Source organism: Macaca thibetana, chromosome 4 (genome assembly GCF_024542745.1).
Source record: "Macaca thibetana thibetana isolate TM-01 chromosome 4, ASM2454274v1, whole genome shotgun sequence".
NCBI lineage: Eukaryota > Metazoa > Chordata > Mammalia > Primates > Cercopithecidae > Macaca > Macaca thibetana.
In genome coordinates, this window is record NC_065581.1 from 111753289 (window position 1) to 111769702 (window position 16414).

At 36.9% G+C, this 16414-nt stretch overlaps 1 protein-coding gene across 18 annotated transcripts in view; it reads left to right on the top strand.

Annotated features, from left to right (window-relative positions):
• SYNE1 (spectrin repeat containing nuclear envelope protein 1) overlaps positions 1-16414 on the top strand; it is a 530910-nt gene that overhangs the window by 161808 nt on the left and 352688 nt on the right. For 17 of the 18 annotated variants that reach the window (XM_050786838.1, XM_050786854.1, XM_050786847.1 and 14 more), the window contains 2 exons: positions 11022-11134; positions 11674-11842. In XM_050786838.1, coding sequence (XP_050642795.1) covers positions 11022-11134; positions 11674-11842 — 282 coding nt within the window. Of the gene's footprint in view, positions 1-11021; positions 11135-11191; positions 11613-11673; positions 11843-16414 lie in introns of those variants that run through there. The other variant, XM_050786857.1, reaches the window with a different exon arrangement.

Sequence of the window (16414 nt, forward strand, 5' to 3'; positions counted from 1 at the left end):
CTTAACTGGCATTTATTTATTAATTTTTAAATTTTAGATTCAGGGGGTACGTGTGCATGTTTGTTACATGAGTATGTTGCATAATGGTGGTGATTAGGATTCTAGTGTACCTGTTACCTACATATGAAACTATTTTAATTGACGTAAATATTTGATACAGAAGAAGTCACTTTAGAATTTTAAATGAAAGGTACAATGTATAGTAATTGGGAGTTAAATACATTAATTCAGCAAATAGGCATGGTAGCAAATATTCCTACTATGTGCAGGTCTTCAGCTCGAGGGCAACAGGTGAGGGGCACAGACAAGGTCCAGGCATTTGTGGTGCCTCCAATCTAGAGGTCTGAGAAACATCTACACAGTTGTTCTTTATATAATACCCTTAACTTTGACTTCAATGTCCCACCATAGAGAAAATGTCTGACAATGTAACTGCTATTTACTAGTTAATTATAACGATTTGTAAAAATGTTAATTGAAGGCACATTATAGACAGTAACATCTCCTATGGGGGAGTGAGTCCTAAGTTGGCCAACGCACATGCTGTCTGCATGTTTCCATGGCTATATGATTTCAGGCCCTTCATGAGCCCTTCTAGCTCCCTTGAGAGACAGAGTGAGAGACAGACCCTGTGCCAGCCCCCAAGAATACAGCTAGAACAATCTCTCTGCCAAAGGCTAGTGAAGAAGGCATACAAACCAGAAATGAAGTGAGTGGATCAGGGAGAGAGAGAGGGGCAGGAGTTGGAGAAAATGGTTATCTGAGGCAAACAAACAAACAAAAACCCAGAAAGGGCTAGACTTAAGAGAAAACCAAGGAATGTAATAAAGAGATAAAAGTAAAAAGCAGAGGTAGGTAGGGGCTCAGGCCAGGTTCAAGGTGAATATTAGAATGATCTTTTTATTGAGGTAGGAACTTTTGCTAGGCCTGGGCATGGGTACTTAAAGTAGCTCATAAAACAATTAAATTGTCAATTTTAAGATCAATTCTCATTTATTGAAAAATATATATTAGAAGACTATAATAAGCTACGCTTTGAGGGTGAAAAGTTTGAATTATTATTATTATTATTGTTGAAATGGAGACTCGCTTTTTCGCTCCCAGGCTGGAGCGCAATGGTGTGATCTCAGCTCACTGCAACCTCTGCTTCCCAGGTTCAAGTGATTCTCCTGCCTCCGTCTCCCATGTAGCTGGGATTTCAGGCACCTGATAACACGCCTGGCTAATATTTGTATTTTTAGTAGAGATGGGGTTTCACCATGTTGACCAGGCTGGCCTCGAGCTCCTGACCTCAAGTGATCCACCTGCCTCAGCCTCCCAAAGTGCTGGGATTACAAGTGTGAGCCACCACGCTTGGCCAAGTTTGACTTATTAAAACAACTAAAAATTATAAGTTTCCTCAATGGCACTAACTCAGTCCCTCGATTTGATGTAACACCTCTATGCTGGTGTATTGGGCTGACTTGAAGATGCAATAAATTGGGAAAATCACAATTTAGGACTCACTGATGCATGACCAAAATGTTTGGGAATATTGTCTTCCCATCTTGGTCTAAAAAGTAATTCTGATTTTTGTCAAGAAAACTTGAACAGGCTATTAAAGTTGCAATGCTTGTTTTTTTTTCATTCTTTTTTCATTCTTCACAACTTTTTAAAAAACAACACAATTTTCAACACTTAATGCATAGGCAATGCTTGCAAGTTGGATTCAGATCAATTTTTAAATGTGTGTTTCCAAGAGTTCACTTTGTGAATGGTTCTGCCAATGGTTTTGTTTTACTATTTCTGAAAAATTAACATATATATGTATGTATATATTAGAACATATTTATTCTGCAAAACATAGTGTACCTGTATTATCTCTTCTATTTTCCGGTTACCCTAATGTTCAGTTATCTATAAAAATAACAATAACCACAGCTAACTATTATGGAGGACTTAACCATGTTTCAGTCCTTAACCATGTTAAGTGTTTGATTTTTACCAAACACTTAACATGACGGATGTGAGATAGGTATTATTGTCCTCTTTTGCTGATGAGGAAACTGTAGGCAGAGAGAGGTTAAGTGACTTGCCCAAGGTCACATAACTGATGATCCAGGTTGTCTTCAGCACTAGGCTTAAAACGTGACCACAAAGCTATTGCTTATCATACTTGTAAAGTGATTATACTGACTAATTTATTATTCTTGGTATTGATTTGGCAAAGTAAGACTTTCAGTCATAAGGAATCGTGAAAGTAGCCATCAGGCTGTGCCACCTGCTACACATCCTTACTGCAGTTACCAACCCTACCTAGGTCACTTTCCATCCCTTCTTGAAGATTTTATTTCCTGGATGACAATGCATGCCATAATTCTTAATAACTTCAATAACCCAGAGACGATCCTCCCAATATCGTGACCTCTCAGGTTCTTGACCTCCTCTTCCCCCAGGATCCTGTCCGACACCCCACTCACTCCACAGTCATAGCCTAGAGTGCTCATCACCAGCAAATGAGACTCCTCCACAAGCTCTTTGTCAAGTACCTTCCTCTCCAGTCAGACAAGGCTTCATCTCCTCTGTGCCCTATAATCTGTTACCCTACCATCTTTTCACTGCATCCTGTTCTCTTTACCACCTCCCTTTGTGCTCTGCTTAAATGCAATATAAAAGCCCCACTTGTCCACATCCTCGCTTGCCTTGTCCACATTTCACTTTGTTTTACTGTCCTGGTAAAAACACGATGCCGGTGAAAGCCAGCTCTCTGCCTAGTTGATGCCCACACACTCCAGTCAGATGTAGCTGACTGTGGCTGGAGAAAAACACACCCCCAGGCTCGATGACTAACCCAAGTGGGCCCTTAATGGTGCCTGGCAATCAGAAGGCATTTCCCGACTCCATTCCCTCTTCATTTCTGGGACAACTATTTCATATCTTGTCTCTTCAAACCTTCCACACCTCCTCCCCATCCTCACTCTTAGCTGATGACATTACTTCCTTTTTCTTTGAGAAAATAGAAGCAATCAGAAAAGAATTTCCACCAGCTCCCACGGCCACATCAACCCACCTACTTACATCTGTGCCCGAATACGCGCTCTTCACTTCTGTTACTATGGGTGAACCATCTGTGCTCTGGGCCGAGGCCAACCTCTCTATGTGTACATTAGATCCCACCCTCTCTCCAAAAGGTAATTCCTGTCCTTCCTCCCTTCTATATTTTTTTCTCTTTCTTTCTTTGTTGGAGTTTTCTCATCCACATACAAATATACTGCCATTAACTCATCTTAAAAAGTCTTTTTCTTAGCCCCACTTCCCCTTCCAGCTACTGTCCAATTTTCTTCCTTCCTTTTACAGCAAAGCTCTTTGAGAGAGTTGGCTCTGTTCTCTTTCTTCTTTCTAAATTCCCTTCTCTCATTCTTTCTAAAAACCATTCCAATCAAGCTTTTCTCTTGCCATCTACCATGCCACGTTTACCAGACTTTGCCTCATTCCTCACCCAACGGCCATTTCTCAGTCTTCTTACCTCACCTGTCACAAACATTTCCCTTAGTTATCCCTTTACCCTTGAAAGACTTTCTTTAGGGCATGGCAGCTCATACTTGTAATTCCAGCATGTTGAGAAGCCAAGGCAGGAGAAGCACATGAAGCCAGAAGTTTGAGACCAACCTGGTCAACCAAGCGAGAGACCCTGTCTTTACAAAAAATAAAAAAATAAAAAATTAGTCAGGCATAGTGGTGTATGCCTGTAGTCCCAGCTACTCGGGAGGCTGAGGCAGGAGGATCGCTTGAGCCCAGGAGTTAAAGGCTGCAGTGGGTGAGTTATGATTGTGCCACTTGTAATTTCCTTCCTACTCCCCTGGCTTTACCTTTCTGGTCTTCCCTATTCTTTCAACAAATATCTGTTGAGCTTTCTCAGTGTGCAAAGCAGTGTTTTAGGCATTTGTGATACATCTGTAAGCAAAACAGACAAAAATCCCTTCCCTTAGATAACTTACCTTCTAGGGAGAGGAGGCAGATAAAATTAATAAACATAAAAAATAAGTAAATTTAGGTTAGAAAGTAAAAGGACAGGGGAAATTAGGTGTCGTCGCAATTTTAAATAGGGTTGTCAGGGAAGCCTCATTGGAAAGATGACATCAAATAGGCAAGCACATTCCCTACCTTGAGGTCTTTACCTTTGCCATCCTTCTGGAATGTTCTCATCCTTCAGTCTGAAACATCCTCTTACTGATATTCCTGTTACATTCTTCATCTCTTTAAGGCCTTTACTAAAAGATCCCCTCTTCATCAACCCTTTTCTGGACACCTCTTTTGAAATTACAACTTCTCCCAAACTCCCCTTCTCCTTTCCCATTTGATGTTTCTCGTTAGCATTTATCATCACCTCGACTGTTACCTGTTTTAATCATTTACCTTATCTTTTGCTTGATTTTCTGCACTATAATGTCAACTCTATGAAAGTGGGAATTGTTGCTTTTTTTCACTGTTGTCTCCCCATATTCAGGCTCTCAAAATTGCGATTGGGTCAATATTGATAATGCATACTTTCTAAAAATGTGTGCATTTGACTGAGTCTTCAGAATTATTGGCATAAAATAGTTCAAAATACTGTTTTATATATTTTGTGGTATTTTCTGTGCCTGTATATTTTCCCCAATATTGTTTCTTTGAACCGCCTCACTTTCCTTAATCACACTTTGGCATTTGCTCTACAATGTTCTAACCTTCTTTTTTCATCCATTTTCTTTTCTGCTTGCTTTCTTCTCTCTCTCTCTCTCTCTCTCTCTCTCTTTCTTGGTTTTTTTTTTTTTTTTTTTTTCTGAGATAGGGTCTGGCTCTGTTGCCCAGGTGGGAGTGTAGTGGTGTGGTCATGGCTCACTGCAGCCTCTGCCTCCCAGGATCCAGTGATCCTTCCACCTTAGCCTCCTGAGTAGGTAGGACTTCAGGCATGGGCCACCACAGCTGACTAATTTTTGTATTTTTTTGGAGAGATAGGCAAACCGTGTTGCCCAGGCTGGTCTCAAACTCCTGGGCTCAAGCGATCTGCCCACCCTCCTAAAGTGCTGGAATTACACGCATGAGCCATAGCACCCAGCCCCATTTTCTTTCCCCCAAAGGAATGACAGTATTTTCATGATATGGCTGCTGTGTGAGAATATACTGGGTTAGGAATGGAGACCAGAAGCCAGGGTACCGTTTCAATCATCCAGTTTGAGTGCCTTGAACGAAGGAAGTTGCTGTAGAGATAGTGAGAAATGGACAGATTCTGAATACATTTTGAGGGCAGAACAATTTTCAGCATTAGATGCATACTGTGAAAGAACAAGAGTCATAAATGACACTATGATTTGGGGGCTATGCAAGTGAAAAAACAGAGTTTCTATCGATTAAGAATAGGAGACAATGAAGTGACTTTGGGAGGAAAGCTAAGGAATTCAGTTTGGGGCATGTTGAGTCTTTTCCTCATCCAAGAGTACATGTGGAGTAGGCAATAGGTAAGAGAGCTCAGGAAAGAAGTACAGCCTGGAGATAAAAAATCAGAGTCATTCGCATCTAGAGGGATGTTTAAAGCTCTGAGACTGGAGAAATTAAATAAAGAAGTATATACAGAGAAGAGAAAGGGACCAAGGTCTGATCTTGGAGGGAATCCAGTATTAAGAGATTGAAGAGTAGAAAAGCCAGTAAAAGTCTGAGAAGGAGCAACCAGTGAAGTTGGAGGAAATCCAGCTACAGTGTTTTCTTAGAAGCCATGGGAAGCAAATGTATGGAGGATAGGGTATTTTCAGAAGAGTCGCCACAGTGATCCTTAAAATGCAGCTGAGATAATTCCACCAACCTGCTCAAAATTCCCAGCTGGCTTCCGTTATCAAAACACCACAAGTTCTTTTTTTTTTTTTTTTTTTTTTTTACATTTTATTTTATTTTTTTTTATTTATTTATTTATTTATTTTAAATTTATTTATTATTATTATACTTTAAGTTGTAGGGTACATGTGCATAACATGCAGGTTTGTTACATATGTATACTTGTGCCTTGTTGGTGTGCTGCACCCATCAACTCGTCATTTACATCAGGTATAACTCCCAATGCAATCCCTCCCCCCTCCCCCCTCCCCCCTCCCCATGATAGGCCCCGGTGTGTGATGTTCCCCTTCCTGAGTCCAAGTGATCTCATTGTTCAGTTCCCACCTATGAGTGAGAACATGCGGTGTTTGGTTTTCTGTTCTTGTGATAGTTTGCTAAGAATGATGGTTTCCAGCTGCATCCATGTCCCTACAAAGGACACAAACTCATCCTTTTTTATGGCTGCATAGTATTCCATGGTGTATATGTGCCACATTTTCTTAATCCAATCTGTCACTGATGGACATTTGGGTTGATTCCAAGTCTTTGCTGTTGTGAATAGTGCCACAATAAACATACGTGTGCATGTGTCTTTATAGCAGCATAATTTATAATCCTTTGGGTATATACCCAGTAATGGGATGGCTGGGTCATATGGTACATCTAGTTCTAGATCCTTGAGGAATCGCCATACTGTTTTCCATAATGGTTGAACTAGTTTACAATCCCACCAACAGTGTAAAAGTGTTCCTATTTCTCCACATCCTCTCCAGCACCTGTTGTTTCCTGACTTTTTAATGATCGCCATTCTAACTGGTGTGAGATGGTATCTCATTGTGGTTTTGATTTGCATTTCTCTGATGGCCAGTGATGATGAGCATTTTTTCATGTGTCTGTTGGCTGTATGAATGTCTTCTTTTGAGAAATGTCTGTTCATATCCTTTGCCCACTTTTTGATGGGGTTGTTTGTTTTTTTCTTGTAAATTTGTTTGAGTTCTTTGTAGGTTCTGGATATTAGCCCTTTGTCAGATGAGTAGATTGCAAAAATTTTCTCCCATTCTGTAGGTTGCCTGTTCACTCTGATGGTAGTTTTTTTTGCTGTGCAGAAGCTCTTTAGTTTAATGAGATCCCATTTGTCAATTTTGGCTTTTGCTGCCATTGCTTTTGGTGTTTTAGACATGAAGTCTTTGCCCATGCCTATGTCCTGAATGGTACTACCTAGGTTTTCCTCTAGGATTTTTATGGTATTAAGTCTAACATTTAAGTCTCTAATCCATCTTGAATTAATTTTCGTATAAGGAGTAAGGAAAGGATCCAGTTTCAGCTTTCTACTTACGGCTAGCCAATTTTCCCAGCACCATTTATTAAATAGGGAATCCTTTCCCCATTTCTTGTTTCTCTCAGGTTTGTCAAAGATCAGATGGCTGTAGATGTGTGGTATTATTTCTGAGGACTCTGTTCTGTTCCATTGGTCTATATCTCTGTTTTGGTACCAGTACCATGCTGTTTTGGTTACTGTAGCCTTGTAGTATAGTTTGAAGTCAGGTAGCATGATGCCTCCAGCTTTGTTCTTTTGACTTAGGATTGTCTTGGAGATGCGGGCTCTTTTTTGGTTCCATATGAACTTTAAAGCAGTTTTTTCCAATTCTGTGAAGAAACTCGTTGGTAGCTTGATGGGGATGGCATTGAATCTATAAATTACCTTGGGCAGTATGGCCATTATAAAGACCATTCCTGCAGCCTTTTCCCTTCTTTACCCAACAACCTGCTATAACACTGCCTCCTTTGCTCTATCTCATTTAGAGAGGCATGTTGATAAACCCCACAGTGATGTTGATGATTCAGGTTCTCCTTACAGTTCCATTAGTTTTTGCTGTATATATTTTGAAGTTTAATGGGCATGTTCAAGTTCAGGAATAATATGCCTTCTAGTAAGTTAAAAGTTTAATCTTTATGCAATTAATTATAGATGGTTTCCAACTTATAGTGATTCAACTTACAATTTTGACTTTACAATGGTGCAAAAGCAATATACATTCAGCAGTGACATGTGATATGATATTCTTAAGTGAGGTATTAAACATTTTATTATAAAATTCGGCTTTATGCTAGATAATTTTGCCAAATTGTAGGCTAATGTGAGTGTTCTGAGCACATTTAATGTCGGTGAAGCTGAGCTATAATGTTTGGTTGGTTTAGGTGTATTAAATACATTTTTGACTTAACAATATTTTCAACTTACAATGAGTTTTATTGGGACACAACCCCATGGTGAGTCAAGGAGTGTCTGTACTTACAATGCTTCTGTTCTGAAATCCATTTTGTCTGATATTAATACATTTATATCAGATTTCTCGTAGTATTTGCCTGACATGTGTTCCATTTTATTAATTTTAACCTATCCATGTTCTTAATGATTAGGTGTATCTTTTGTAAAAAGAAGATAGTTCTATTTTGTTTGTTTGTCCAATCTGATAATCTTTGTCTTTTAACTAGTAAATTTCTACTTTATTCACATTTATTTATTATTATTGATATACTTGAATTTGTTTCTGGCATCTGAGTCTTTGCTTTCTAATTGTTCTACTTTTTCTTCTTTTCTACTTTCTTGCTATTTATAAGTTGATTAAGGAGGTTTTGTTTTTGTCTCCTTACTCATTTTTCTTATTCCATGGTTTTATTTCTACTAGCATGAAAGTTATAAACTCTGGTTGTACAGTATGATTGCCCTCGAAATTTGACCATAGATACTTAATAAAATTGAAAGTTAATCAATATCTAAACCTCCTCTTAATCAATATAAGGAATTATGAATACTTTAGCCAAACCACTCTCCTTTTTATCTTACACATTGTTGTCAAGTATTAAATTATTGACATTTTTCTAGCATGATAAGTTTGTTGTTTCTGCTGGTTCTCACTCATGGTGGCTTGTTTCCTGTGGTTGGTAATCTCTGCTTTCCTCCTATTATATTTGCATTTGCTAATAACCTGGTCATGTTAGCCCTCATTGAGGGTTCTGACTAAATGGAGGGGAACTCGTTTCAGTGTCCTCACCCTGTTCACATTCTAAGACTCAGTCTCTCTCAGCAATGGTGTAGATATTTGTCCAGGACAATCTAGATTTTTCTATTTGTTTTTTGCCTACAGATCTGTGATCTAATTTTTGGGTCATGTTTTACTGAGAATAAGGAACTAAAATATTTCACTTACTTCCTATGTACCCAGCAAGGTGAATTAAAACCATATATTTTGCCCAGCATCTAGCTGCTTTATTGTGAGAAGGCCTTTCAGAGGAATCAGTGACATCATGCCAACTGACGAAGTTCTTTTTTATTTTTATTTTTTGAGATGGAGCCTTGCCCTGTTGCCCAGGCTGGAGTCCAATGGCGTGATCTCGGCTCACTGCAACCTCCACCTCCCAGGTTCAAGGAATTCTCCTGCCTCAGCCTCCCAAGTAGCTGGGACTACAGGTGCATGCCACCATGCCTGGCTAATTTTTGTATCTTTTGTAGAGACAGGGTTTCACCATGTTGGCCCAGGCTGATTTCGAACTCCTGATCTCATGATCCACCAGCCTGGGTCTCCCAAAGTGCTTATTACAGGCATGAGCCGCCATGCCCAGCCTAAGAAGTTCTTTTATCATATGTGTGAACATGCTTTTGTTTGGGTAGCTTGTAAAGACTTTTTCAACATAGTAGATATTTTAAAACTGTCACAGATCAGAGCTAGCTGGGGTGATAACTCCAAGTGTGCCCTGCAGTCACTTGGGAAAGTTTCAGTGCAACCACAAGCTACAGCAATGTGTCTGCATGTGATAAAGGAATTAGAGCATGGCTAGAACACTCATCATCAATAGTTGCTCTAAGAACACCCGCTTGTTCCCTGCCCTCCCGTGATGAGTTCTTGGCTTCACATAGTACCCTCCCTTGAGGCCATGGGAAGCAAACGTATGGAGGATAGGGTCTTTTCAGAAGACTCACCACAGTGATCCTTAAAATGCGTGACTTGTGAGTATCTCTGCGCTTACCTACAGAATCGAAGCAGGTCAAAATGTGATCATAGCAAAATATATCAGGATTGAAATCATTTAGCCCTAAGGTTTTTCTACCGTGTTAAAATGTCATATGTGTACAATCATATACAAACCTTAACATTTTGATTTATAATAGAAAACTCTTCACTTGCCCCATAGTCAAGTGTGTCTCTTTTGATTTTAGGCTGATTTTGCTGCTAATTTCTCCAATTAATCCACTAAATTTTGGTATGAGATAAAAATATTCATTTTAATGTATTATTTTGGTGGCCTAATGTCTTACTTTTTCAATGAGTGATGCATTGTTAAGTACTGTATTTATTCTGCCATCAGGACACAAACTAAGCTCTAGAAATTAAGGCATGAATCTCCCTTCACCTAACTCCTTTTTGCTTCTTCTATGTGAGAAATGAGTGAGGGAGTGTAAAATACATATACAACTTTTTAGAAATTAGTTTGTAAGTGATGAAAAACACAGCAAACAAATCAAAGCAGATTCAAATTAACCTAAATAAATAAATCAAACCTGTGGAGTTCTATGCAGTCTATAATGAATATTTATTAACATCACATTTAATCTTCCCACTGTGTTACTTATGGGGTATTCCCTGCACTTGTTTGAAATTTTCTAATCAAAAGGGTATTTCAAAATATATTGTAATATGATTGACTTACTTTAGATGGCAAGCAAATATCACTTTATAATAGTGTGCATGCATTCAAAATAAAATAACAGTAGAAAGCCTAATCTCTTTTGCCATTAAAGGTTTCAATTTGTCATGCTTAGTTTTAAGCTTTTAAAAACCAACATATCCAAAATCAAGAAAGGCGAAAAACACTAAAATCATTTCATAGCAGTAATTACATTTTCCATGGGATCATGTGCCTTTAAAAAGTCTGAATGCATTGCTGTGCAAGTGTCATGTGTGTTTAAAAGATGCATAATTATTAGATGCAGTTCCAGCATAGTGTTTTAAGTACAAGCACCCAGCTCCTGTTGAAGGTAAGAGCCTTTGACAGGCACCAAGCTGCCTCTGAATGTGGCAACAGGATCAAATTGTTGAATACATTGACTCATCGGTGCAGGCTGGAAATTATGCTTCTTAGCCCTCTGTGAAACATGTTTTTCATTTTTTATTTTTTTTTAAACTGTATCTTAGGATCTGCTTCAAAACACAGATGCCCACAAAAGAGCATTCCATGAAATCTACCGGACCAGGTCTGTTAACGGGATTCCAGTGCCACCTGATCAATTAGAGGACATGGCCGAGAGGTAAGAGAATATCTGCATTTAAATGAAATCTCTTTTTAAAACGCTAGGTGGATGTTTTTTACATGTCTTTTTCCTTTTTTCATGATTTTTTTTTTTAACAGAGGCGCCTGCCTTTGGTAAATAGAAAGTGGGCTCCCATAAGACTTGCTAAGAATGCCACCATTCTAATGTATTATTAACTGAAAAGAGTGAACCTGAATTTATCCACAGCATGGAAATCACAGAAATGGTTTCTTCAGAGGCTGTATTTTTGTTCAGTACTGTAAGGAACATTATGTAATATTGCAAAAACAGCTTATAAAAGAAACAGACGAGAGATGTGTTGGCAGGGGAAAGAACTAAATCGAATATTTCAATCATTCATGTTTTGCTTTTAAATCCAGAGCTAGAAAAGGAATCAGAGCTCCAGAAAATGATCAGCCAGAGTTAGAAGAGCTTGTGGCTGCATTCTATTTAAGGCTGACATGTAACAGGTTAAGTAAGCATCGGTTCTGTTACTATTAGTTACATTCTCTAAATTCTCTCTGTTTTATTTCTAGGTTTCATTTTGTTTCCTCCACATCGGAGCTACACCTAATGAAAATGGAATTTTTAGAATTAAAGTACCGTCTGCTTTCACTGCTGGTTCTTGCAGAGTCAAAGCTGAAGTCTTGGATCATTAAGTACGGGAGGAGAGAGTCAGTGGAGCAGCTTCTACAAAACTACGTGGTGAGTCCCCGGTGCTTTGACAGAGAATTCCGATGAGCCATGGATTTAGCAACACAGTTCAGTTTCTTTGATGCTGTTACTTTAATCTTGAGTTTAAACATAATGATAGCTGTGTGTTAAATGGGTTAGATATAAGTTTAAGAGCTTTTCGGAATTATCTGAAATCTAAACCTATTTCTTTGGAATTTTATTATTTAAAATCCCCTAGTTCAGTTAAGTTTAATGCTTTGCTGCATTAATCATATGAGACCATCCTGACTGGCTTTATTGATTTTTTAAAAAAGTTTTTGTATTGCATACCCACATTTTTTATTGGAGGTCACCATTTCAACTACATTAAAATACTTAAAGATTGACTACCTTTCTTTTAAAATTCAACTATGACTAGTTTAGAACCATTCTCAAGTGTCCAAATGGGAACTATCTGTTTTTTTAGATTGTGTCCACTGTGTCTTTTTTTATCGTCATTCCCTGAGCTTCATTGCCCCTTGTGTGCACCCAGGAAGAGTAACATTTTATCTATGAATCTCTGTACCAACTTAATTTTTAAAGATTGTCTCATATTTTGGGCTATCAATATAGATAATTCTATGTTTACTAGAATCATAGACCTGCATTGATGAAAGAATTCGTTTGCTCTGTAACTAGCAGTTTTCACTTACATGTAATTGGTGTATTATACTTACTAAAGACAGGTTATTTCTTAGTTAATTACACATGCCCCTCCTACAAATTAATTTTCAATGCAGGTTTGCTCATAAAATTAATGTTAATAGAGTATCTTCGTCTTGTACTATTTCATTTATGTTTAAACACAAATTCTATGATAAATCAATGAACTTTTAAAATATAAACCCATTTATAACTTGATTAGTCACAGTGACTCTCTAACATGTTCTGCTTGAAATACTTATTGAAACCATATTTTCACTGACGCATCTTAGAACCGTAATCTATTTTGCTACAATTTAATTTCATTTTCTATGATGAGTGAACAACATATAGTTGAGAAAAAAAAAATGATTTAACTGCTTTACAGTAAAATCTTTCCCTAGATTTACTAAAATTGTCTAGGAAACATTTGTTCCAAAATGCAAAGTCTGTTATGTTCCTTAATTCATTTTTAGTTATTCTGGAAAGTTATGAAAAAACTTGATTTTTAACTTCAAGCAATTACATTAGTTCTTCAAATATGAAATACAAATGCATGTATATTTTCAGATTTAGTCCTGCCAAATGATACCCTCTCTGCCTAGTAGTTATTTATACCAGATACAGTCTTTGTTCTGGATATTTCAGAACAGCCCATCAGATTTAAACAGCTAATAAGACTGTTCCACCAGGTTAATGTTCCAACACAATGATGTTAATAATTCTCTTTGATTTTCTCAAATGGTATGTGAATAAGGAATTATTATTAATGATAAAAACGTTAGTACTCCCTGCCTACTTCATAAAGTTAAAGACAAGTTCACTCAACTGCTAATTCCAAACTGCTTTGTAACTTTCACAACTATTCATAAAATTGCTGATTATCCTACATATGTAGCATGTTTTAATGAACATTTCCTAGTAGTCTCATCTGCTACTGAAAAATACCTACTTATGACTCTGTTTCTTTTCCATGAAGGGTTTTAAGGTAATTTTGTTTAATAGTTTTGATAACCGTGGAGTATGGAGCATTTCCCACGTGCCAAGTGTTTTACATGTATCATCCTTCATCTCAGTGACAGCCCTACAGGCTGGGAGTTCCACACTGTTTTAGATACCAAGGAGCCAGTGCAGAAGCACTGAGGCTTCATAGGCTCGAGTCACTTGCTCCTGGTGGCACATGCTCCAGGTGGTAAATTGTGGAATCAGAAATTGAATCCATATCTTTCCAAATCAAAAACCCTTGAGCTTAAGTGCTATCACAATCTAAAAAAATAGTAAAAAAAAAATTTTTAACTTAAAAGACCAAATCATTGATATGATATCTTACGCCTTAGTGATCTAAAGAATGCAATTCACATGAATATCAGTTTGATTTAATATTGGTCCATACCTGACAATATTTTACACTTACGTACCTGTAAGTGTACCGTCAAAGCCTGATAGTTGCTGTTATTTATGTATGAGGCAGCATGATTGTAGTGATGGGGAAATGACGAAGTGCAGATACCAGCCACTAGAAATGTGTTTGATCATGGTTTAGCTACTGAGTACCCATGTGTCTGGGAATAACTTAATTTCTAGAAAACTTAGTCTTTCCCAAATGTTTAAGAATGATGATGATAATAATAATAATAATAATAATAAAATGGTAGGAATTTTTCTAGGGAACAAAGACTGACATATACTGTTTTTATTCTATGTTAATACCTCATAAAACCTGTCTTATCCTTTTAGAGTGTTATAGCTCACACACACCTGTAGTCCTAGCACTTTGGGAGGCTTAGGTTGAAGAGTCACTTGAGGGCCAGGAGTTTGAGACCAGCCCGGGAAACATAGTGAGACTCTGTCTCTACACCAAATTTTAAAAATTTAGCCTGGTATCATGGTGTGCACCGGCAGTTTCAACCGCTCAGGAGGCTGAGGCAGGAGGATAGCTTGAGCCCTGGAGTTCATGGCTGCAGTGAGCTATGATCTTGCTACTGCACTTCAGCCTGAGCTACTGAGACCCTATTTCAAAAAAAAAAAAAAAAAAAAAGTATTATAGTAAGCCACATGCTGCTACATCATCTAATAACCAAAGTAATATTTAGGCCGTAACGTTTCCATAATTATATTTTCCTTAGTCATAATTCTTACTTCAGACTTATCCATCCTGCAAAAAAGAAAGAATACTTTTTTTTAAGTGTTAGAGAAAGAGAATGTACATCCTGAGTGCTTAAAGAATTCTTGGAAAATACTTCACAAATACTTGCCATCATTAATCTAGGCCACGTGCCATCGGTAAGTGAGTGCATGCTGTTATGCAAATCAAAAGGTAATTGGTTTAGTCCTTGCTGTCAGAATTGTTGACAATGACCAAAATATGTGCTTCCATTTCACTATGGAAAAAAGAGGCTAATATTTCAATCTTTCACATGAAAGAAAGTAAAAGAGCTCTTGAATTGTGGACTGTGTGAATGCAGCAAAATATGAATATTCATTTTATTATTCATAATTATATTTTAATGTAAATAGTCTTGATAAACCTCTCCTCAATGTTAATATTAAATATCTTGAATTATCTGGCATAGTTTCATTCAAGGGAAATTGATGAGCTTCATATTTATTATATTTACACTCATCTTGTGAAAGCAGAAATGCAGTCACTAACACTAAAGTTAAATACCAAAAATAAGCATGCCACTTACTTTTCTTGAAGCATCGTCAACTTCAAAAGTCCCCTGACTAAAATGGCTTATTTGTTGAACTTGGGATCCAAGTTTCAACTTTATTTTGAAAGAAATAAATGGATCTTGTTATTATTATTTTAAATATGCCTTTGTATTTACTTTTGCATTTTTCTGACAGGTGTGTCTAAATAGCTTACAGTAAAATGGAGATTTAGCAATTCTGCTACAGTGGTTCGATAGACAAAATAATCCATATTGCTGAATGCATTTACTCCACATTCAGAAAAAGAAGGACCAAATTAAATGGACCAATACAAATTTAAAATTAAAAAAAAGTATCTTTCTTTAAAAATTAATCATCCAGTCTTCCTAATAGTCAAGTTCAAAAATATATTAATGAATGTCTACGGCATTTATAAAACATTCTTTCTGAAAACATTCTCCGCTCTTTCCTGCCTTGTGGACTAAAAATTAAATTGGAAATAAGCTTTTCTCAAACTTGCTCATTTTTAATTATTTTGTAAACTTCTCTGGCAAAAGCATATTTAAGTCTTCCTGTGCACCACAGGCACTATTTCCCATTTCTCTGACACTTAGAACAATTGTTTTGCTCTTAGCTTCTTGAAATTTGCACCAATACTAAATGCAGACTTTTTTTTAAACTTTGCCAAATATAATTATTTCTTCAATTTCTTACACAGTATCTCGAACATTAGGTATAATTTTCCATTTTTGATCAAATAATGACTTGCTTGTTTAAATTATTCAAAATTTAAATTCTAGTAAATTATTCTTTTCCCAACTGGATTGTAATAAGAAGATATAAGGCTAAATAGTGAATTAATCAGAATATTGTTGTCTGACTTCATTCTCAAACAAATAAAATAAAGCCAATTAAAGTTATTGAATGTAGTATTCATCCTGGAACTTCTCATTCCAGCTCACAGCTTTCTCTATTCACTTTATCCCTGAAGAATAGTTAATTCATAAGTAAATGCTTTATAAACATAAAATGATATGAAATATAGATACAATTTTTAAAATGTTATCTCAAAACATGATAAACATTTATCAATAAAAATCCAGAGATTTGTATGAAATTGCTATATGAATAATGTTTCCTCTGCACACAAGTGTCTTGCATCTCTATATGAAGCATTCATCAGCATGCTATACAAGAATTCAGCTGGTTTTTGAAGGCTAATTTTGTATTTATGACAGTGACATTTATCAAGTATTTTAATAGATT